The sequence below is a fragment of the Theropithecus gelada genome, chromosome 9 (genome assembly GCF_003255815.1).
Source record: "Theropithecus gelada isolate Dixy chromosome 9, Tgel_1.0, whole genome shotgun sequence".
NCBI classification, from domain to species: domain Eukaryota; kingdom Metazoa; phylum Chordata; class Mammalia; order Primates; family Cercopithecidae; genus Theropithecus; species Theropithecus gelada.
Genome location: NC_037677.1, coordinates 26,365,655 through 26,389,950, shown reverse-complemented (window position 1 = coordinate 26,389,950; position 24,296 = coordinate 26,365,655). Strand labels below are relative to the sequence as shown.

At 43.9% G+C, this 24,296-nt stretch overlaps 1 protein-coding gene across 1 annotated transcript; it reads left to right on the top strand.

Annotated features, from left to right (window-relative positions):
* The first annotated feature begins 218 nt into the window (after positions 1 to 218).
* Positions 219 to 3,489, top strand: OTUD1 (OTU deubiquitinase 1). Its single transcript, XM_025397948.1, has one exon. The coding sequence runs from the start codon at positions 608 to 610 to the stop codon at positions 2,045 to 2,047; it is 1,440 nt and encodes a 479-aa protein (XP_025253733.1). The 5' UTR covers positions 219 to 607; the 3' UTR covers positions 2,048 to 3,489.
* The last annotated feature ends 20,807 nt before the right edge of the window (positions 3,490 to 24,296 follow it).

Genomic DNA, 24,296 nt, shown 5'->3' with positions numbered 1-24,296 from the left:
ACTGCTCAGGCCTCCGAGCCCCCGGCCTCGCCCCGCCCGCGCGCGCGACGAGGGCCACGCCCGTGACGTCGGCGGAGCGGAACAGGGGGCGGGGCGCGGGCCGGAGTGGGCGGGGCGAGCCGACGCGGCTGAATCGGGCGCCGAGACAAGCCGCGCATTCCAGCGGGTCCACGTGACGCGGCCGCGAGGCCTGAGGTAAACAACCGCGGCCCCGCCTCCCGGGCCTCTGCGCGCACCGCGCGCCTCCTCGCCGGCAGGACGCGCTCCAACGGCCCGGCTTCCTCCGTGAGTCCCCAGCGGCCGCCGCAGGCCGGAGCAGCTGCAGCGGGCGCGACGCCCCGGGTCTGCGGGCCGAGCGCACCGGCAGGAGTCGAGCTCGCGTCCCGTCCCCGCCCCCCCCCCCACGCTGTGGCGCAGCAGGAATTTGGCCCGGACCCGGGCGCTATTCGCGGCTGCTGACGCGCGGCTGCCAGCGGCCTTGCGCTCATCTCTATTCTGGGGCTGTTGGGTCACCGCGCTCCGCCGGCCCCCTGCCCCGGGCCCGGAGGGTGTGTCCCCCGCTCCGGGGCTCGCCGCGCCTATAAGGGGCCGAGCGGCGGGCAGGGACATGCAGCTCTACAGCAGCGTCTGCACCCACTACCCCTCCGGGGCACCGGGTCCCACGGCCGCAGCCCCCGCGCCACCCGCCGCCGCCGCCCCCTTCAAGGTCTCGCTGCAGCCCCCGGGAGCCGCCGGCGCCGCGCCCGAGCCCGAGACCGGTGAGTGCCAGCCCGCCGCGGCCGCCGAGCACCGTGAAGCCGCCGCTGTCCCCGCCGCCAAGATGCCCGCCTTCTCCTCCTGCTTCGAGGTGGTGTCCGGGGCCGCCGCGCCCGCCTCTGCCGCCGCCGGCCCGCCTGGCGCGTCCTGCAAGCCGCCGCTGCCGCCGCACTACACGTCCACCGCGCAGATCACCGTGCGGGCCCTGGGCGCCGACAGGCTCCTGCTGCACGGGCCCGAGCCCGCTCCCGGCACCGCGGGCTCCGCTGCTGCCCCGCGCGGCCGCTGCCTCCTGCTGGCCCCAGCGCCCGCAGCCCCGGTCACGCCACGGCGGGGCTCCTCGGCCTGGCTCCTGGAGGAGCTGCTGCGGCCCGACTGCCCCGAGTCCGCGGGCTTGGACGCGACACGGGAGGGGCCCGATCGGAACTTCCGACTGAGCGAGCACCGCCAGGCCTTGGCCGCCACCAAGCACCGAGGCCCCGCGCCGACCCCAGGGAGCCCCGACCCCGGTCCGTGGGGCGAAGAGCATTTGGTGGAAAGGGGCCCTAGGGGCTGGGAGAGGGGCGGCGACCGCTGCGACGCTCCCGGTGGGGACGCGGCGCGGAGGCCCGACCCAGAGGCCGAGGCACCCCCAGCCCGGAGCATCGAGACCGCCCCGAGCAGCGCGGCGGAGCCGGTGATCGTCTCCAGGTCAGATCCCAGAGACGAGAAGCTGGCCCTGTACCTGGCCGAGGTGGAGAAGCAGGACAAGTACTTGCGGCAGAGGAATAAGTACCGATTCCACATCATTCCCGACGGCAACTGCCTCTACCGAGCTGTCAGCAAGACGGTGTATGGGGACCAGAGCCTGCACCGGGAGCTGAGGGAGCAGACGGTGCACTATATCGCCGACCATCTCGACCACTTCAGCCCCCTGATTGAGGGCGACGTGGGGGAGTTTATCATCGCTGCTGCCCAAGACGGGGCATGGGCTGGGTACCCGGAATTGCTGGCCATGGGGCAGATGCTGAATGTGAATATCCACTTAACTACTGGAGGGAGGCTGGAGAGCCCCACGGTGTCTACTATGATTCATTATTTGGGCCCAGAGGATTCCCTGAGGCCTAGTATTTGGCTCAGTTGGCTCAGTAATGGACACTATGATGCTGTATTTGATCACTCCTATCCTAACCCAGAGTACGACAACTGGTGCAAACAAACTCAAGTGCAAAGGAAACGCGACGAAGAACTTGCCAAATCTATGGCCATATCCCTATCCAAAATGTATATTGAACAAAATGCATGCTCTTGAAATGTCTCAAAACCTTACACCCTGGGAATAATTGCATACATAACTTGTGTTTGGAGAATCACATGAACTCTAATCAGGGTAATAGCACTTTCAAACTTGCTAGTAGATTTTATTGTAGGTGTAATGCCTTAATCATCTTTTTGAATGTTTTCTCAGAGCTGAAGGTTGCTGGGCCACCTAAATGATGTTTCATGATAGCTTTGGGTGATTTTATTGCTATTTATAATTTGCTGTATAAAGTGAGCACTACTTAATTTGCAAGCTGATTTCTCACAGTGTAAATTTGTTCATTCCTGGTAGTCTATTTTCTATAAAAATGTATTTTTGCACAACATTTTTAAAAACTGGTGTACCTTCATCTATGTTGTGTTCAGGCATAAATCCAGAGAAGTGCTTTATATGAAATGTATTATTTTGAACAGAGTTTGTGATTTGGTAGTTATTTTATGTTGTTGAAATTTGAATTTCACAATTCTTAGATAATTATTTCAAATGGATATTGAAACATTCTTGTTACCAGATGTTTGGCCCATTCCATTTTGATGAAACAGAGCTGTTGTTTTGGAAATCATTATTTTTCTAGAAATGGTGAATCTTTTAAAGAAAATTACTTAATGGAAGGTTGTGGGAAGGTGTTTTTTTTCTTTTTCTTTTTTTTTTCCTGTTTTAAGGGATAGTACCAGGTCTTACTTGAATGAAAGTCTGATATTTGCTGATGGCAGAATGATTATTCTGTACCCTGGTTGATGTGTAGAGTAGAAGATCGTCTGGTGCTCTCAATTGTTTTTATTGACATTTGTTATTTTGTTATAAAGAGAATGTTAACATGGTATAAAACTCTGTGACAAGATAAGCCTCCTGCTTTAACTTCTTGGGTCCAACTAAGAGATTTATAAACTAATGGCATAAATGTCTGGAGCCACCCTTGGCAGTTATAGCAGGAGAACACTGTCTTAATATTTCTTTTACATTATTTCAGAAGGTGAAATAGGATTGCCCTGTATTAATGTAGAAATGTCTCTAAACAGAGCTTGTATGGTTTGCTGGGTCAAACAATGTTTCCAACTTAAAATCTATCTCATTGCCACTTTAACTACTTTTAGTCATATTTATTAAGTAATGCAGTTTGTACTTTTTTTATTTTGTAACATTTTGTGATTTTTTTGTACAAAACTGTATTTGTACAATAGAGCAATTCCCAGCTGATGGAATGAATGAATAAAATGCAAAATCATACTTTTACAATGCCTTTTGGATAGAGTGGTTTTTAAATTGTAGTGTTTGTAGGAAACTTTCTTACACGTATGCATGTAAAGATGCATTTTTTTTTTCCGTAAAGATGCCACAGCAATAGGTTTCCTGAATTCTCACATGGAGAAGAGAGGCTAATCATGAGTAATTTCAAAGGATAAGTCTGAATAAAATATAATTTAAAGGTGGAGAATCCAAGAAATTGCTCTCATTATTTCTAATTATAATTTCTGTCTACAATTTTAGCTGTACCTATTGGCTAATGAAAAAGGAAGTGCAAGTTTTGTGTCAGCCAGCAGAATGTCTAATTTAATGTCATACTTGTGTATTCCACTTACTCTCAATATAGAGTTTAACGTTTTAAAGATTAACCAAAGATATGCCCTAATTTTTGTCTAGTCTGGCCTCTTGAGATCACGGGAATCTGTTTTAAGATGTTGAAAAGTACATGCTATAGTTTGAATATATGTGTCCTACCACCCCAAATTCATGTGTTAATCCCCATTATGGTGGTATTAAGAGGTTGGGCTTTTGGGGAAGTGATTCAAGACATGAGCACCCTGTCTTCATGAACGAATTAGTGCCTTTTATATAAAGGGCTGGAAGGAACGAGCTTAGGCCCATTTTGCTCTTCTCTTGTTCTGCCACAGGAGGACACCTAGATGGTGTCATCTGTGAAGAAGGGGCCTTCACCTGATGTGGAACCTGCAAGCGCCTTGATCTTGGACTTGCCAGCCTCCAGACTGTGAGAAATAAAAATTTCTGTTCTTTACAAATTACAGGTATTTTGTTGCAGCAGCACAAATAGACTAATTTGGCGCACCTGTGTGCATAGTGTTGGGGTATGTTTACTGCATAAGAAAAGCAGCTATTTTGGATATTTCACTTTTCGGTTAGTCATTTAGACAGCACAGTCATAGACGCAACTGAACTTGATTGAGTTCATTGGTTAACCACATTCTTGGAAGGATGCCGTTGAATATCAAGGAAAGAATTTGTCAATGGTTTAAATGTTTACTAATCACAGATCTCTAGATTTTTGTGTAGGTAAGTTTTGCTTCATGGCTTCAGTAAGTAATTTGGGAAGAAAAAATTTCTGTTATTTGAATTACCTGGCTACCCCTTTTCTCCACTTTATTTAGAGCTGTATAACATTTGGAGATGCTTACAATTTTATACAAGTGTGAGTAGAATACACAAGAATTCCTAAAAAGGCTTCTGTCAGCCTATTACTGTTTTAGATAGGTTCTTCTGTGTTCTGTTTCATTTTCAAATTAGGATTCCAAGTCCTGATTTTTTTTTCTTTTTTATTATGTTTTTATTGAGACAGGGTCACCCTCTGTCACCCAGGCTGGAGTGCGATGGCACTCAGTCATGGCTCACTGCAGCCTCAACCTCAGGACTCAAGTGATTCTCCCACCTCAGCCTTCTAAGTAACTGGTACTACAGTAGTCGTTCACTATCACACCCAGCTAATTTTTTTTTTTCTTTAAATTTTTAGTAGAGATGCAGTCTCACTATGTTGCCCAGGCTGGTCTTAAATTCCGGAGCTTAAGTGACCCTCCTGCCTCAGCCTCCCAAAGTGCTGCGATTACAGACTTAAGTCACCATGCCCAGAACTGTTTTCAAATTTAATTTTAAAATTTTGTTTATTATTTTTGAGACAGGGTGTTGTCATGTTCCCCAGGCTGGAGTGCAGTGGCACAATCATGGCTCACTGCAGCCTCTACCTCCTGGTCTCAAGTTATCCTCTCACCTTGGCTACTGAGTAGCTGGAACTATAGGCATGTACCACCATGCTCAGCTAATTTTTTATTTTGCATAGAGATCGGGGGCGAGGGAGGATCTCCCTATGTTGCCTAGGCTGGTCTTGAACTCCTGGCCTCAGGCAATCCTCCCACCTCAGCCTCCCAAAGTGCTGGGATTACAGGTGTGAATCACCACACTCAGCCTTGAAAAAAAAAATCTGGAGGTAATTTCATTACTTTGTTCAGGTTTATCTTATGTCCTTTTTCTTTTCCTAAAAGAAAGTTAATCTTTTACAATTTTTTCCCCAAGTTTTGCATTTTGAGAATCATTAGCACTTTACCATGACATTTAGTGCTCATGTGTAAGAAAGGCATTTGGGGAGAAAAATAGATTGTAATCCTTTGGACATTTGATAATTTGATATGTAGGTAAATGTACTGGATAAATTCAAGTATGTAGCATGTTCACATTAAATAGACAGTTATTTGTTATATCCTAAGTTCAGACCTCATTTTTTTTTGTACATCCCTAGAGTGTCTACAGCTATCTCAAAGAGGCACTGAGAAACTAGATGACATTTAATTCAGTTTGATTCCCCAAATGTACTAAGCTCAATAGGCACATTCCCTGTTGAATGTCTGGGTTCCAACCCAAGTACCTAGCAGAGTGTGTGCTCAGTAAATTGCTTTTTTTTTTTTTTTGAGACAGAGTCTTGCTTTGTCGCCCAACCTGGTATGCAATTGTGTGGTCTTGGCTCAGTGCGGCCTCCGCCTCCCGGGTTCAAGCAGTTCTTCTGCCTCAGCCTCCCAAGTAGCTGGGATTACAGGTGCCCACCACCACACCCAAGTAATTTTTTGTATATTTATTATTTGTTTTTTTGAGATGGAGTCTTGCTCTGTCACCGAGGCTGGAGTGCAGTGGCATGATCTCGGCTCACTGCAAACTCCGCCTCCCAGGTTCAAGCAATTCTCCTGCCTCAGCCTCCTGAATAGCTGGGACTACTCGTGCATGCCACCACGCCCAGCTAATTTTTTTTTTTTGTATTTTTAGTAGCGACAGGTTTTTACCATGTTAGTCAGGATGGTCTCAATCCCCTGACCTCGTGATCCGCCTGCCTTGGCCTCCCAAAGTGCTGGGATTACAGACGTGAGCCACTGTTCCTGGCCTTGTATTTTTTATAGAGATGAGGTTTTGCCATGTTGGCCAGGCTGGTCTCGAACTACTGACCTTGAGTGATCCATCCACCTCGGCCTCCCAAAGTGCTGGGATTACAGGCATGAGTCACCACGCCCTGCCAAATTTTTGAGTGAAGGAATTAATTGGAGAGAAATGGAGCTTAGGAAAATACTTAGTTGGAGGATATGAAATTAAATGAAAATAACTTGACTCTAAAGGTACTGGGAATTATTAATAACAAAGTAATTATGCGCATTTTAAACTAAAATAATAGAGAAAGATATTGCAGTATTGAATTCTATGACTGACAAAATGGTTTTTGAAACCAAAAATGAGAATTCATTGATTTTATGTGTCATCTTCAAAACATCTTGAGAAACCAGGTCAACTGTAACTAGTTAAAAATAGAACTTCACTAATCTGCTGTGATCTTGAAGATACTGCCTTCTCCAAAATGACTTGCTGTGTTTTGCTTTTGGGTTACTGCCATCCCACATCCAGTCTCTAGCAATTCCTAGTTTGATGATTGTTTTCTCTGTAGCCTGGTTGAGAAGGAAATGTTGAACAGATTTCAAGCATCAGTTAGGACTGTTGTGTTCAATAATAGTGGCTGCATGCTTATGTCACTGGACAGTGGGACCAGGGCAGGTAGTATAAATCAGATCAGAACAGCTGTTGGAAAAAAATGTATTTCTTCCTGTTGTAAATTAGGTGAATGACAATGATTCTATGAGTAAAGGTCAGAGAGAGTTCACTGTCATCAGTTAACTTACAGTAAGACCTTATCTAGCCTTGTTTCTCACAATTGAATTTTCTAAATATTTGAACAGTTCCTTTTTGTGTAAAATATGAAACAAAAAGCAAAATAACTGTATTTGATGAAATCCTTTAAGAAGTAATTCATGGGCCAGGCGTGGTGGCTCACACCTGTAATCCCAGCCCTTTGGGAGGCTGAGGCAGTGGATCACCTGAGGTCAGGAGTTCGAGACCAGCCTGGCCAACATGGTGAAACTTCGTCTCTAATAAAAATACAAAAAATCAGCTGGTCGTGGTCTTGGGCACCTGTAATTCCAGTTACTGGGGGGCAGAGGCAGGAGAATCGCTTGAACCCAGGAGGCGGAGGTTGCAGTGAGCTGAGATCACACCATTGCACTCCAGCCTGGGTAACAAGAGCGACATTCCATCTCAAAAAAAAAAAAAAAAAAAGTAATTTATGGTGTACTGATTTTTCTTTATAAAATAACTGTGCCTGGCCTCGTATTATGAATATGAGGCCAGGCACAGTGGCTCACGCCTGTAATCCTAACACTTTGGGAGGCGAAGGTGGGCAGATCACAAGGTCAGGAGTTCGAGACCAGCCAAGCCAATATGGTGAAACCCTGCCCCTACTTAAAAATACAAAAATTAGCTGGGCGTGGTGGTGTGCACCTGTAGTCCCAGCTACTCGGGAGGCTGAGGCAGGAGAATCGCCACGATAGCGCCACTGCACTCCAGTCTGGGCAACAGGGTGAGACTCTGTCTCAAAAAACAAACAAACAAACAAACAAAAAACTGAATATGGTTTAATCCTTTAGTACTTGCAGATGACTGAAATGTGACAGTTCAATTGTACTTAAAGGGATCTCAGAGTGCTTGGACTTTTTTTTTTTTTTTTTAATTTGTTTCGAGATGGGATCTCACTCTGTTGCCCAGGCTGGAGTGCAGTGGCATGATCATGGCTCACTGCAGCCTTGAATTCCCTGGCTCAAGTGATCCTTCCATCTCAACGTCCTGAGTAGCTGGAACCACAGGTGCATGCCACCGTCCCATGCCTCTCTCTGGCTAATTTTTTAATTAATATGTTTGGTAGAGATGGGGTCTCAAACTTCTGAGCTCAAGGGATCCTCCCCCTTCAGCCTCCCAAAGTGCTTGGTTTACTGACCTGAGCCACCATGCCCAGCTAGTGCTGGGAATTTTATCTTTGTGATTATACTTTTCCTGTTTACTTCCTCGCATTATAAAAGCTCTTACCATTGTCACTTTCCAACCTCAATTCCCACTATGATTTTCTGTGTTCAGTTAGAGACACTAATCAATGTGCTTGTCTGAATTGACTCTAAAATCATAAGAAATGGGTTTCTCTTTTTTAAATAACACAACCTGTCATACTAGAAATGAGTTTCTAATTCAGAACCGTGATACTCTGCTCTGAGTAATGTGTTTAAGCATTAGTGTTTGGTCAACCAGAGTGCTTATTTGCTGCTTGCATTGTCTTCTTTTTTCATTGTTTAGTAGTATCCTGGATTTGTCTGATTAAGGGATCTCTGAGTGTGTATGTGCAGTGACATACTCAGAAAACAAATGGGTTGGCTATATTAAATCTCAAAATTGGAGCTGATTTGTCATGGCCTAGTTAATATTTTGTTTCCTCTCTATCATATATAATCCTTCATAGTGTGTCCCTGCCATTGTCTTTCTTCTGTTTATACTCTTTTTTCATTTTCTTGTAGGGCTAGGGTCTTGACCTGTCACCTGGGCTGGAGTGCGGTGGCATGATCATAGCTCACTGCAGCCTTGAACTCCTGGGCTTAAGCAGTTGTCCTGATTCAGCCTCTTGAGTAGCTGGCATTGTGTTACCCATACTGTCTTGAACTCCTGGGCTCAAGCAATCTTTCTATCTGGGCCTCCTGAGTTACTGGGATTAGGCATGAGCCACTGTTCCTAGCCTGTTTATAAATTTTTAATTACGTCATTTTTGAGATGGGGTCTTTCTCTGTGTCACCCAAGATGGAGTGCAGTCACAGTTCATTGCAGCCTCGACCTCCTGGGACCAAGCAATCATCCTACCGCAGCCACTGGAATAACTGGGACCACAGATGTGGGCCACCACATCTGGCTAATTTTTTTTTTATTTTGTAGAGATGGGGTCTCACTACGTTGTCCTGGCTAGTTTTGAACTCCTGGCCTCAAGCAGTCCACCCACCTTGACTTCCCAAAGTGTTGGGATTACAGGCATGAGCCACCATGTCTGACATATATACATTTAAATATAGAGACAAGGTCTCACTGTGTTGCCCAGGCTGGTCTTAAACTCCTGACCTCAAGCAATCCTCCCACCTCAGCCTAGCAAGTCACTGGAATTACAGGTGTGAGCCACCACACCTAGCTTGTTTATACATTTTGGTGTTAGTTTTCTGGTCCACAAAGCTGCGGTAATTACGAGGGAATTCAAATATTATGTCCTCATGCAGACTCCAAATCAAAGTGTGCACAGATGGGTCCGGTACAGATATGACAGTTCTCTTTGAATTTCCTCTCCCTAATACTTCTTTAATGTGTGTATATTACATCTACATAGGTAAGAAAGTTAGTCTTCCTCCTGAACTTCCTTTTTCATTAGAGTAAAAGATTTTTTCTCATATTGATTAGTGTTTAATAGATTCAGTAAATACCCTGCATTAATATGCTGACAAGTAGATTTTGACAACTTGAAAAAAGCAAAGAATGAATTAATTCTTGTGGGGTCTATGAATTTTATATTTTAAAGCAGTTAAAGTAGGGGAAAAAACCTGCACACACAGGACATTTTATACTTGAAACTGGAATTATTTTAGCAAGTGAGGATGCAAATAGAATGTCAGTGTACACAGATTTAGCTTTAATGATATATGCTTGAAGTAATAATTGAGTCTAAACAAATGTTCCACACAGATTAGTGGTTGTCTATTTGAATAATTTTAGGGATGGACAATGTGGTTGTATTTCTTAGCTTATAGGTACAAAAAGCTAGTGTGCAAAATAGGTACTCGTGAAGGGAATTTATACCAATGTGTCGTGACACTTCAGTCAATTTGTAAAATAAACTCAAATAAAGCTTTCAGTTCTGATGGCAAACAGGAAACATTCGCGCTTTTTGTTTCTCACAGTGAAATACGAGCTACACTAGTGATGTAATAGGAATGAAAGAAGACGGAAATGCCACAGTTAAGTGGACAACTGCGGTCAGGAAATTCTTTCTTAGCTGTCACTTGGCTACCTTTGCCAGCTTGCTGAAAAGCACTGACTAGACCTAAAGGGAGTAAACAGTGAATGCTTTTGCTGTTTACTAAATCTAAACAATGCTCATGTCTCCATAAACAGTAGATGCAGAAACCTCAGTAACTGCTTACACAGAATTCTAGGTCAAAGAAGAGCGAGATTTAAGATGTATGTGAAACTTGTCAATATAAAGTCGTTCTCTGACGGATTTTTCATTACCGGTTCATTTTCTTTTTTCTTTTTCTTTCTGTCTTTTTTTAAATTTTTGAGATGTAGGCTCTCTGTTGCCCAGGCTGGAGTGCAGTGGTGCAATTTTGGGTCACTGAAACCTTTGCCTCCCGGGTTCAAGCGATTCTTTTGCCTCAGCCTCCCAAGTAGCTGGGATTACAAGCGTCTGCCAACACACCCGTCTAATTTCTGTGTGTGTGTGTGTGTGTGTGTGTGTGTGTGTGTGTGTGTACTTTTAGCAGAGATAAAGTTTCATCATGTTGGCCAATCTGGTCTCGGACACCTGACCTCCAGTAATCTGTCTAACTCGGCCTTCCAAAGTTGGGATTCCAGGTGTGAGCCACCCCACCTGGTCCCTGTTCATTTTCTTGATCGTGACTGTTGGCAGAAGCTAGTGCTGCTCAGAATGTGATTTGTAGCGATGGCTCTACTGATTTGGAAGGCAATGTGACCTTGCAAGAATAGACAGTATAGTTGTGTTAGGCCAAGCTGCTATAACAAAAAGTTTCTTTCTTTCTCACTTAACTCTTCCAACGGGAGCAGTCCAGTCAGAAGGGCAGCTCTGCTCCCCAGGGACTGTCACCATCTGCATAATGACAGTCTGCAGTCATGTCTGGTCTGCAAGTGATGAGAGGGAGCAGAGTGCCCATGCTGAGGTGGCGTCTGTCACTTCTGCTGTCTCCAGAACATGTCGTGTGCAGCACATCCAACTGGAAAATACCATCCAGACAGTTCCCAAGAAGAGGGATAAATGGAGTTTGGCATAAAAATCACAGTCTTCTTCAGCTTCATTTATTAGAAATGGTTTAGATCTTGCTCCTGCAAAGTAAAAATGAAAAAAAATATATTACTAAAATAAAAAACAAAAAAAAAATGGTTTAGAGCATACACACACACACACACACACACACGTTTAAAATAATACATCTGTATATATTTTTAGAAACAGGATCTCAATGTGTCACCCAGGCTGGAGTGCAGTGGCGCAATCATGGCTCAACCACCTCAACTTCCTAGCTCAAGTGATCCTCCCACCTTAGCCTCCTGAGTAGCTGGGACTACAGGCACGTACCACAACATCTGGCTAATTTTCTTTTTTCTTTTCTTTTCTTTTCTTTTTTTTTTTTTTGAGACAGAGTCTTGCTCTGTCACCCAGGCTGGAGTGCAGTGGCGAGATCTTGGCTCACTGCAACCTCTGCCTCCCAGGTTTAAGCTATTCTCCTGACTCAGTCTCCCGAGTAGCTGGGATTACAGGCGCCTGCCACTATGCCTGGCTACATCTGGCTAATTAAAATTTTTATTTATTTATTTATTTATTTATTTATTTTTTTTTTTTTTTGAGACGGAGTCTCGCTCTGTAGCCCAGGCTGGAGTGCAGTGGCCGGATCTCAGCTCACTGCAAGCTCCGCCTCCCGGGTTTACGCCATTCTCCTGCCTCAGCCTTCCCGAGTAGCTGGGACTACAAGCGCCCGCCACTGCGCCTGGCTAGTTTTTTGTATTTTTTAGTAGAGACGGGGTTTCACCATGTTAGCCAGGATGGTCTCGATCTCCTGACCTCGTGATCCGCCCGTCTCGGCCTCCCAAAGTGCTGGGATTACAGGCTTGAGCCACCGCGCCCGGCCAAAAATTTTTATTTTTGTAGAGATGGGGTTTTACTATATTTCCCAGAGTGGTCTTGAACTCCTGGCCTCAAGCAGTCCTCCTGCCTCGGCCTCCCAAAGTGCTAGGATTGCAGGTATGAGCCACTGCACCTGGCCATAAGATATCTTTAAGAAGAAAAATATATCATGATATTGAAGTATCTGGGAATAAAGTAAATAAAATATACATTAACTCGTTTCCCATGACAAAGATATAAAAAGATACAAAAGTAGAATTAACTGTTGCAATAATTTAGGGTTCCAGTTCCCATCAGCTCCTCAACAAGTGTACACAGCTGCTGAACCTTCTATATACATATATACACGTGTGTGTGTGTGTGTGTGCATATATATATTTTTTATTTTTTTTTTGAGACAGAGTTTCACTCTGTCGCCCAGGCTGGAGTGAAGTGGCGCGATCTCGGCTCACTGTAAACTCCGCCTCCTGGGTTCACGCCATTCTCCTGCCTCAGCCTCCCGAGTAGCTGGGACTACAGGCGCCCGCCACCTTGCCCGGCTAATTTTTTGTATTTTTAGTAGAGATGGGTTTCACCATGTTAGCCAAGATGGTTTTGATCTCCTGACCTTGTGATCTCCTGCCTTGGCCTCCCAAAGTGCTGGGATTACAGGCATGAGCCACCGCGCCTGGCCGAGCCTTCTATATTTTGATAAGGCTGCTATTTTTCTATTTCCTTTCCTTTTTTTGTTTTGTTTCCATACAAAACAACCTCTGCAACCTTTGCCTCTTGGGTTCAAGTGATTCTCCTGCCTCAGTCTCCCATGTAAGTGGGACTACAGTTGCGTGCCACCATACCTGGCTAATTTTTTGTGTTTTTAGTAGAGAGGGGGTTTCACCGTGTTAGCCACGATGGTCTCGATCTCCTGACCTCAGGTAATCCACCTGTGTTGGCCCCCTAAAATGCTGGGATTACAGGCGTGAGCCACCGCGCCTGGCCATTCCTTTCCTTCCATTCTTTTTTTTTTTTTTTTTTTTTTGAAATGGAGTTTCGCTCTCGTCACCCAGGCTGGTGTGCAATGGCATGATCTTGGCTCACTGCAACCTCTGCCTCCTGGGTTCAAGTGATTCTCCTGCCTCAGCCTCCTGAGTAACTAGGATTACAGGCGTCTGCCACCATGCTGGACTAATTTTTGTATTTTTAGTAGAGGAGACGGGGTTTCACCATGTTGGCCAAGATGTTCTTGATTTCCTGACCTTGTGATCCACCTGCCTCAGCCCCCAAAACTGCTGGGATTACAGGCATGAGCCACCATGCCCGGCCTCCTTTCCATTCTTACTTGTTCTTTAGTATATCAGAAACATCTTGAAAGTCTGGCTTTAAACACAATCCCTGGTTTTCTTCAGAAAGAAAAATACGTAAAAACTTTTCCTTTTTAGGTTTCACAGATTTCACTTCTTTAGGCTCTTGCTGGTCTTCTTCCTCTTTCTCTATTTTTAAATTTCCTTCTTTTCCACAGCTCTGCTTGTTTTTCTTTTAGAATAGTTGTATGTCATCTGCTTTGCTTAAAATTAGGTGTTCCTCTCTAATATTTACTAATTCACCCATTTTACTTTACTAACTTACTAAGTCTTTAAAAATAAATGACTAAGCCTCACCCCAATTCTTGAAAAAGGAAAGGAAAAGAAAAAAAAAACAACAAAAAAAACCCAGACCATTACAGTGGGCTAGAGGCTCCATATAAGGGTTATAGTTTGGATTTAAGGATGAGGCCAATCCTCTGAAATAAAAGAATCATCATAAATGGGTCAGAGCAGGGAAGGGTAAAGATAGCCCACCCCAAGAAAGGGCCACTAACATTCTTGTTGAGGAGAAGGGGACTTCCTAGTGTAGTCAGAGGAGCTATACTACAAGTACAACTTTTGTAGGAGTTAATCAGAGTAATTAATGTGAAGAAAGTTGTAACTCACCCAAACAGAATACTACTGCAGCAATGCACTGGCAGAAGAAATGGGCAGTGAGTGGTCTGCATAAAGCCTAGAACCAGGAGAGCCAAGGAAGAATACCTTGGTCACTGCGGCTCTCATTTTATCTAGGTGGGAAGGTACCCTGGGCTAGCCACACCACTGTGCTGAATAGTTAAGAAAAATATAAGGAAATGCTTTTTGGAAGTAGGAAGTAAATATTCATTCAACAAATATTGACTGCCTGGAGGATAGTAGGCGCTGTGCTAAGCACTATGTAACTGTCAAGCTATATGGTATTAGATGCTTAGTAATTGGAGGCTGTAATGATCATATCTTGTCCCCAAATTATTTCACTCACGAGAGAGGTCTTTGTAGTCAAACTGGTTGGGATTCAAGTTGTGGCTGAAGCACTTAGTACAAGGATACTTGTTTTGTTTTGTTTTTGTGACAGTCTTGCTCTGTTGCCCAGGCTGGAGTGTAGTGGTACCATCTTGGCTCACTGCAACCTCCCGCTCCCAGGCTCAAGTGATTGTCCTGCCTCAGCTTCCAGAGTAGCTGGGACTACAGGCACCCGCCACCACACCTAGCTAATTTTTTTTGTTTTGTTTTTGGATTTTTAGTAGAACCGGGTTTTCACCGTGTTGCCCAGGCTTGTCTCAAACTCCTGACCTCACGTGATCCGCCTGCCTCGGCCTCCCCAAATGCTAGGATTACAAGCATGAGCCACTGTGCCCAGCCCATACTTGTATTAAGTATACATTGTACAAGTATACGTAAGTTAGGTAAATACAAACTTATCTAACTTAGGTAAGTTAGTATCTTTAACCCAGCTTCATCATTTGAATAATGGAAATAGTTATTGAAACTCCATTTCAGAGGGTGATTGTAAAGATTGTATTAGAGATAACATTATAATGAATACATGTCAAGCATAGAGTTAGCATTCAGTAAATGTCAGCTACTTCTATAATTATTATCTTTAGAATTACAAGACTAATTTATATGCATTTAATCTGGTTTATAGCTTTGCCTTCAGGTTAATCCTGAACTTCTGTTTTATGGTTATTCTAATTTAAGATTACTTTTAATATTGATCGTTAGACTGGTGTTAAACTAAATTTCGGCTTTAGAGGCCTCCATACCAGTTCTGTGTAACAAACTGCAGTCTAACTCAGTATGTAAACAAATTGAAAGCCTAATTTATAAGTATGGTTTTGTAACAAATAGCTGAGTCTCAGCCAGTCAGAGCAGCTGAGCTTCAGCCAGTCATAGGCAGTTAACTGTTTCAACCAGGTTCAAATAAGGCTGCACTGAGTTGTAACCAATGGAGCCATTGAGCTGTTTCTGCACCTCATTTCCTTTTCTCTGTCCATTACTGTTGTTTGACTACTTGTTGGTTGTGATGACAGAGTCTTTCTGAACATGTTCTGATTCTGGGGCCTGCCCCCTTCATGAATCATTCTTTGCTCAGTTAAGCTCTGTTAATTTAATTTGTCTCAAGTTTTTATTTTAACACTGGCATAGTACTTTGTCATTATGTATTAATAGGTTTTGCTTTTCTTTATTCATGCAAATATTTTATCTTAATATTTTTGCAATGGTATATTTAATATCAAGATTTTATTTCAAAATAGGAAAATTATAGGTACTTTTGAAAACAGTGAGTATTGACAAGTTTCCATTTTGAACATTTATTTATATTTTCCTTTGTTGATAGCTTCAACCGACCCAAAAATATCAAAACCATGTTTAGCGCAAGAACAGAAAACCAAACACTGCATGTTCACACTTATACGTGGAGGCTAAATGTTGGGTACTCATGGACATAAAGATAGTGACACCAGACACTGGGGACCACTGGTGGGGAGGGAAAGGGAGGGGCAGGGGTTGAGTAACTAATTACTGGGTGCTATGCTCACTACTTGGGTGAGGGATTGTTCATACCCAAACTGCAGCATCATGCAATGTACCCATGTAACAAACCTGCACATGTACCACCTGAGTCTAAAATAAAAGTTGAAATGATTAAAAAAAACAAAATAACAAAAACCATGTTTAGAATGGACACTTTTTTTTTCTGAGAGGCAGGGTCTTACTCTGTCACTCAGGCTGAAGTGCAGGAGCATGATCATAGCTCACTGAAGCCTTGAACTTCTGGGCTTGAACGATCCTTCTGTCCCAGCCACTCAAGTATCTGTAACTATAGACATGCACCACGATGCCTGGGTAATTTTATTATTACCATTATGCTTATTATTTTTGTAGAAATGGGTTCTCATTATGTTGCCTAAGCTGGTATCAAACTTCTGGCCTCAAGTGATCCTCCCACCTCAGCCTCCCAAAGTTCTGGGGTTACAGGCATGAGCCACAGCACCTGGCCTGTTCCCCTTTTTTGCTTTTAAAATCTTGCTTCTAACAAAGGCCCGATGAGCTAATATCCAAGGTTACTTGGTTTTGAGTTTTCCAGGCAACTCTCCTCATTTTGACTCAAGAAAACTCATGAAATTATGTCTTGTGCCACAGCCTCTTCCTTTTAGGTTGACAAAACTCAGCTTTAATTTTGTCACTAGAAGAGAGGAAAAATCTTTCTTCCTTTCATCCTTCTGGATTCCTGGCTGAGTCTTTGTAACAAAACACAGATGAATAAGAAGAAAACCAAGTGAAATTTGTTAACATAGTTAGAGTAGGTAGTTAGGCAGACATGAGCAGGACAGGAGAGCCACCCACCCCCACGCCCTAGGAGTGTCAGGTGACCATAGGTGATGGTCAGGTCATTGTTAAACTGTCTCTCTAAAATAATACTTGGTCACAGCCAGTGCCAGGGAAATACAGTCTCCCAGCAGACAGAACACACCTGAAGCTGATGATCAGGAGGTTCCTGATAAGATCTCAGAAGCTGGGCTAGTGGGCTCACACATGCACAGTAAGAGGCAAAATAGGTTCAGCTGGTATATGACCTTCCTCTAGGAATGCTCAACTGGTAACTGGTGAGAGAAAAATACCTCTGGCTGGGCCCGGTGGCTCACGCCTATAATCCCAGCACTTTGGGAGGCCAAGGCGGGTGGATCAGCTGAGGTCAGGAGTTCAAGATCAGCCTGACCAACTCGGAGAAACTCCATCTCTACTTAAAAAAAATTAAAAAACAAAATTAGCCCGGGTTTGGTGGTGCATGCCTGTAATCCCAACTACTCAGGAGGCTGAGGCAGGAGAATTGCTTGAACCCGGGAGGCGGAGGTTGTGGTGAGCCAAGATCATGCCATTGCACTCCAACCTGGGCAACAACAGTGGAACTCCGTCTCAAAAAAAAAAAGAGAAAAATACCTGGAATGAATATGTGCACAACTTTAGTAAACACACGGTGCATGTGGCCCTTCCCAAGTGCTGGCAGGCCACTGCATATGCAGGCAGCCCACCCCAAGGGAAAAAGCAGGGGAGGAGAAAGGAAAAGCCTGGAACCATGCCAATGTATAAAATCTCAAGTCAAGGGCTGGCTGGGCCACTTGGATCATTCAAGTCACTGGCTTGGCCCTCTTTCAAGTTGAACTTTACTTCCTTTCGTTCCTGCTCTAAAACTTTATAATCAACTCTCACTCCTGTTCTAAAACTTGCCTCAGTTTCTCCCTCTGCCTTGAGTCTACTTCTGCCTGGTGGCTAAATTCTTTCCTCCAAAGAGGCAAGGATTGAGTTTGCTGTAGACCTGTTGGATTTGCCACTGGTAACAACATGTGTATTTGCACATGTAACACAAGGAAATACCCAGAAATGAGTAACTCAAAGGAGTGTTTAGAATTTAGGCTTATAGGGCCAGGCGCGGTGGTTCATGCCTGTAATCCCAGCACTTTGGGAGGCCGAGGTGGGAGGATCTTGAGGTCAGGAGTTCGAAACCATCCTGGCTAACACAGTGAAACCCCATCTCTACTAAAAATACAAAAATTAGCCGGTCATGGTGGCACGCACCTACAGTCCCAGCTACTCAGGAGTCTGAGGCTGGAGAATTGCTTGAACCCAGGAGGTGAAGGTTGTAGTGAGCCGAGATCCCGCCATTCCACTCCAGCCTGGGTGACACAGTGAGACTCCATCTCAAAAAAAAAAAAAAGAATTTAGACTTATATATGGTTAAATTATGTTAAAGCTGACTCCTTTTATTTTTTAACTTTGGACTAAAAGTTCTCCAAAAATAGGGAACTGTAACCTAACTGGATGTGTAAACAGACTGTAACCTACTCTTATGCCAATCACAGAGTTTTGGCCAATCGCTAATGGGCAACTGTTCAAACCATGCTCAAATAAGACAAAGTTGTAACTAACGTGGCTGTTTTTGTACCTCACTTCCATTTTCTGTGTGTCACTTTCTTTTTTTTGTCCTTTTTTTTTTTTTTTTTTTTGAGACGGAGTCTCGCCCTGTTACCCAGGCTGGAGTGCAGTGGCGCTAACCTCGGCTCAGTGCAAGCTCCTCCTCCCAGGTTCATGTCACTCTCCTGCCTCAGCCTCCGGAGTAACTGGGACTACAGGTGCCCACCTACAGGTGCCTGGCTAATTTTTTGTATTTTTAGTAGAGACGGGGTTTCACCTTGTTAGCAAGGATGGTCTCTATCTCCTGACCTCGTGATCCGCCCGCCTCGGCCTCCCAAAGTACTGGGATTACAGGCGTGAGCCACCGCGCCTGGCCTCCATAAATATTATCCCACCATGTGACAGCAAACAGAGTTGCTCTGAACCTCTTTTGGTTCTCAGAGCTGCCCAATTGGTGGATCGTTCTTTACTCAATCAAACTCTTTTAAATTTAATTTGTCTGAAGTTTTTCTTTTAATAATACCGACAAAGGAAAAGTGATCTGTGGCCTCTGAGCAGGGGAGGCAAGTTTTGGGAAGGTGACCAGGAAAGGTATAGTAAACAAGGGTAAGATTTATTATGCAGATTTAACGCAGTGCATTCTCCGTTGACAAGTTATCCTTCTCTTCCTAGTACAGAAAGAGAGAGGCACTCTTACAAATGGAGATTCCCTTTATAGATGTAAATTTCCCTTACAAAAAAAAACTTATGCTGTGTCCTCAGAGTTTCTCTGTGTTTGCTGTTTCTCAAAATAATCAGCTCAAAATTATCTTTATGTTAAAGAGGATTTGGGATGACATATTTAGCCTCCTACATTACTCTTAGGACAAATAAATACCGTTTTTCACACTTTACTGCCAAAAGGAAGCATATGATGATATTCTCGGTATTAACAAAACATAATTTTCAGGGCAATGAAAACCCTCATAGATAGAGACCATTAGTTTCACTAGGGTATGCATGTCTGTGTGTGTGTGTGTGCACGTGTGCAGAAAATGGCCCCAAGAGATTTAGCACTGGAGTGAGAAATGGGCATTATATGTTTGAAAGTCTCCCCAGGTGGTTTTGATGATCAGCTAGGTTTAGGAAAGCTTGAACTAAGGAAGACCTTGTGACTCTCAGTGAGTGAGCAAATTCTCTGTGAAATATAGAAAGGTTAGGAGAGATAAGATGAAGAATAAGAAGTGTGATGAAAATTCATAAAATCATAAATATTATGAATACTATGAAAGTAACCATAATAGGTTTGTTTCCTGATACATACAGCAAGTCAATACATCAAGACACTGGGTTGCAGCAGAGAAACAGGTTTAATTGTAGAGTCAGTGAACCAAGAGATGGGGAGAAACCTCAAGTCTATCTCCCCAAGGAATTTGGGGTTAGAGTTTCTAAGGGTTTTGGAGTGGGCCAAAGTGTGGGAATCAGTGATGGGTTGAAGAACACAGGGCATCATGGAACAGGGAGATGAGGAAGTTGTAGTCTCATGCTGATCCCATTCCTCTGTGTGAGTCTTCAAACTGGTTGCTGGAATTCATGGATCTGAAAAACATCTTAAACAATCCTTAAACAAAAGCCTTATGATGCTAATGTCAGAGATCCTAGCCAAAAGAACAGCAGGGTTGCAAATGGTCAGTATCTAGCGGTACCTGACTTTTAGCAACAAGGAAGTGAGCCAGAGTGCAGTCTGATGAATGCTTAATTATAACTATATTTCTGTCCAGAACCCTGAGTGCAATTTTTGCCAACCCTGTGTGGTGGTTTCATGAACATGGATGTCCTCATTGGATGAGAAAATACCATGATGAAATAAATTTATTCAATTGATTCTTGTACATGTAAATACATCCATACTTACACAGGTATATATATATGCAGAGAAGATTGTGAATTCTGAGCACTGTAGAACCTACCAGGGGAAGAACCAATTGCCACGTCCTAAGAGCTGCCCTTGGCCACCTCTCCAATATGCTACTGAAGACAACCTTATGGGAAAGGTCAGCTTCACTCTGCTTCTTAAAGATGAAGAGTGGGGAATTATTCAGGATTCTTTAGGGTGCAAATACCAGAAACTTGATTGAAACTGGCTTTGTAAAAACAAACAAAATAGGGATTGAGAATCTATTGATCCAAGTTGCTGAGTGGGATCCTGGCATAGCTTACAGAGTGGAAGAGAAAGCCACAGGAACCAGGACCTCAGGGCTTATAATCAGGTTGATGTAGTTTGAGTATCCGTCCCCTCCAAATCTCGTGTTGAAATTTGATCCCAAAATGTTGCAGGTGAGGCCTAGTGGTGAAACCGCCTTTGCAAATTATGATTGAGACAGTGAAAGAGATCTAACTTAACTGACTCCATCTTGCTTCTAACTTCAAGCTGTCCTTGTTCATTCCTGGGCATAGGCTGAACTAACTTTGGGAAAAAGTTAGTATATAATTTAAACAAAGACAGTAATAGCCCTTTCTCAAAGCAGATTTCTTTCTTGCCTGGGGACTAGATTGCCTTTGTAATACTAACATTAGCCACAAAATTAGAAACTATTGTTTAGGAGTCATGCAGCTGGAGGCTACAAGATTCTGACCCTCCCTAAACTGCATCTAAGATCAGTGCTTGAGGTATTTTGCAGACCCTGAACTTAATGGATCAGCTGGCCCCACCCAGATCAATAAACTGGCTCATCTGATCTTGTGGCCCCCATCCAGGAACTGACTGAGCACAAGAAGACAGCTGCAACTCCCTATGATTTCATCTCTGACCAGTCAGCACTCTTGGCTCACTGGCTTCCCCCTACTCACCAAGTGATCCTTAAACACTCTGCTCCCCGGCCGGGCGCGGTGGCTCACGCCTGTAATCCCAGCACTTTGGGAGGCCGAGGCGGGCGGATCACAAGGTCAGGAGATCGAGACCATGGTGAAACCCCGTCTCTACTAAAAATAGAAAAAATTAGCCGGGCGCAGTGGCCGGCGCCTGTAGTCCCAGCTACTCCGGAGGCTGAGGCAGGAGAATGGCGTGAACCTGGGAGGCGGAGCTTGCAGTGAGCCGAGATTGCGCCACTGCACTCCAGCCTGGGCGACAGAGCAAGACTCCGTCTCAAAAAAAAAAAAAAAAAACAAAAAAACACTCTGCTCCCCGAATGCTCTGCAAGACTGATTTGAGTGATAATAAATTCCAGTCTCCCGCACAGCTGGCTCTGTGTGAATTACTCTTTCTCTATTGCAATTCCCTTGTCTTGATGAATCGGCTCTGTCTAGGCAGCGGGCAAGGTGAACCCCTTGGGCGGTTACAGTGGGAGGTGTCTGGGTCACGGGGGCAGATCCCTCATAAATGGCTTGGTGTCAATCTCATGCAAGTGAGTTCTCACTCTATCAGTTCCCATGAGATCTGATTGTTTTTTCTTTTATCTTTTTAAATTTTTTTATTGTTTTGTACACTGAAAATACGTACATCTAAGAGATCTGATTGTTGAAAAGAGCTTGGAACCTCCCTCCCCTCTATTGCTTCCTCTCTGCCGTGTGACACCCCTGCCACCCCCTTTCCTTCTGCCATGAGTGGAAGCTTCCTGGGGTCCTTGACAGAAGCAGGTGCTGTTGTCCTGCTTTCTGTACAGCCCGCAGATCCATGAGACAAACCTCTTTTCTTTATACATTATCCAACTTCAGGTATTCCTTTGTAGCAAAGCAAAACAGGCTAAGACATAGGTCTTCCATGTTCCAAGTCTGTCTCTTCTCTGGGTTACCTCTCCACATATCTCTGCTTTTATTTAAATGTTGTTCTTATTCTTCCTAGCATGCAAAACACATCCAGTGATTGAGGGTGGTCCCTAACCAGCAACCTGGAATGAAGGAGTTCATTTCCTTGTCTCTATATCAGCAGTTCTCAGACTTTAGCAGGCATCGGAATCACCTGAACTGCTTGTTACAGGACAGATTGCAGGACCCCATCTCTAGAGTCTCTGTTGTGGTAGGTCTGAGGTTGGCCCAAGAATATGAATTTCTGTTTTTTTTTTTTTTTTTTTTTTTTTTTGAGATGGTGTCTCACTGTGTCATTCAGGTTGGAATATAGTGGTGCAATCTCGGCTAACTACAGCCTCCACTTCCCAGGTTCAAGTGATTCTCCTTCCTCAGCCTCCTGAGTAGCTGGGACTATAGGCAACTGCCATGTCACCCAGCTAATTTTTGTATTTTTAGTAGAGGTAGGGTTTCACCATGTTGACAAGGCTGGTCTTGAACTCCTGACCTCAAGTGATCCATCTTGGCCCAAAGTAGCTCACAGGTGTAAACTACTGTGCCTGGCCAAGAATCTGCATTTCTGACAAACTTCCAGGTGATGCTTGTGCTGCGGGTCCCAGGACCACACTTTGAGAACGATTGTTATTTATTAATCCCAGAGAACATTATCTTTCCTGTGGCTTTGCCATGCTGTTTGCCATGTATCGTTTGGTCTTGCAGGGGAGGAAAAATGCTTTCTTCTACCATTGTAGGTTCTTTGGCTGGTCTATAAATCAAGTTGACATAAAACAGATTAATAGTAGAAAAATAATTTTAATTACATACATATGTATGGGAGTCCCACAAAAATTAGATTCAAGGGAGTGACCAGATGATTGAGATGCATAAATCATCCTGAGCTACAGAAAGAAATAAAGGTTTGGTGCATGAGGGTGATGGAGACAAATTGTGGGAAGGTGAGGGGAGAAAATGTTTGGTGAACAAAGGTTGTCTTGTTATGCAGTTAAGTCTCTCAGGTGATAAAAGTTGCCTCAACATAGCTCTCCTCCTGGTATATATATTTTATAATTGTAAATTTCCTTTATTAAACTGGAAATTTGTACTTTATTTTATGTAGTTGAGTGGGAGGTAAAGAGTTTTCCTGCATTGCTTGATTTTCAGTTTTTTTAGCTCAAAATAATCAATCTACCAAAGTGGCATATTTTGAGTCAACATGTTGTGAACCTCTTCATTTTCCATTGTTTTCACTGTTATAATAAACTCAGTGCTTCACCAATTTTCCTCATTTAATTATCAGGATAATCCCATGGGGTAGGTGCTACGTTGTTGTGACATATAAATGAGGAAGAGGAGAGGTTAAGTGACTAGCACACCATGGACCTCCCATATGTTTTTTAAAGTATAGAAAGAATATTAGTTTTTAAATAATGGTATATTCAACATATGTTTTCCACCTCAACTTCCCAAAATACTTTCCCAAAAATGGTGGAAAAAAATCATAATCCCACAAGGACAAAAAAAAAAAAAAAAAAAAAGGAAAAGAGATGACAATAATAAAATAAAATGTGGAAACTGGAAGGAGTGGCACATGATTTATTAATAGCAGACCAAAGGACTGAAAACCTCACCAGACTCAGGGAATAGCCAGAAGCAGCCTCATTCTGCAGAATCCCAGAGATAGCAAAGAACTGGAAGCTCTTGGTTGCCCATGATGGTGACAGTACACTTGGGGTTAATGGAATTTGGAGACATAGTTAAGCCCTTGGATGCCTTTGCCTAGGCTACACAGCGGGATGACAATAGCCTTCCTATCCCAGCAGAACCAGACAGACTCCGACCTTTCAGACTGTGTATGTAAGGCTAAGGATGTGCTGCTGCACTGAAACTGGGCATTGAATGAAACAACTACCTGCTGAAAGGTAAGGCCACATGTCCCAACACTTCTCCTTACTTAAGTCTGAGAATGCTGATGCCAGGTGGCTCCTCTGTCCTCAGCAGATTTCTTTCTGGGAAAATAGATCAGACCAAGAGAAAAGACCACAGAGACTCTCAACTGGGATCCTCAGCAAAATAGCCACACCAGATCAATCAGAGTGAAGCCACCAATGGAGAAGCCCCCCCGCCCCCGGCACACAGATTCCAATCAGCTTTTCAGTGCCCTTCTATGAAATATCAGTGCCATGAATCATGAGGCATTTATATCATCTCA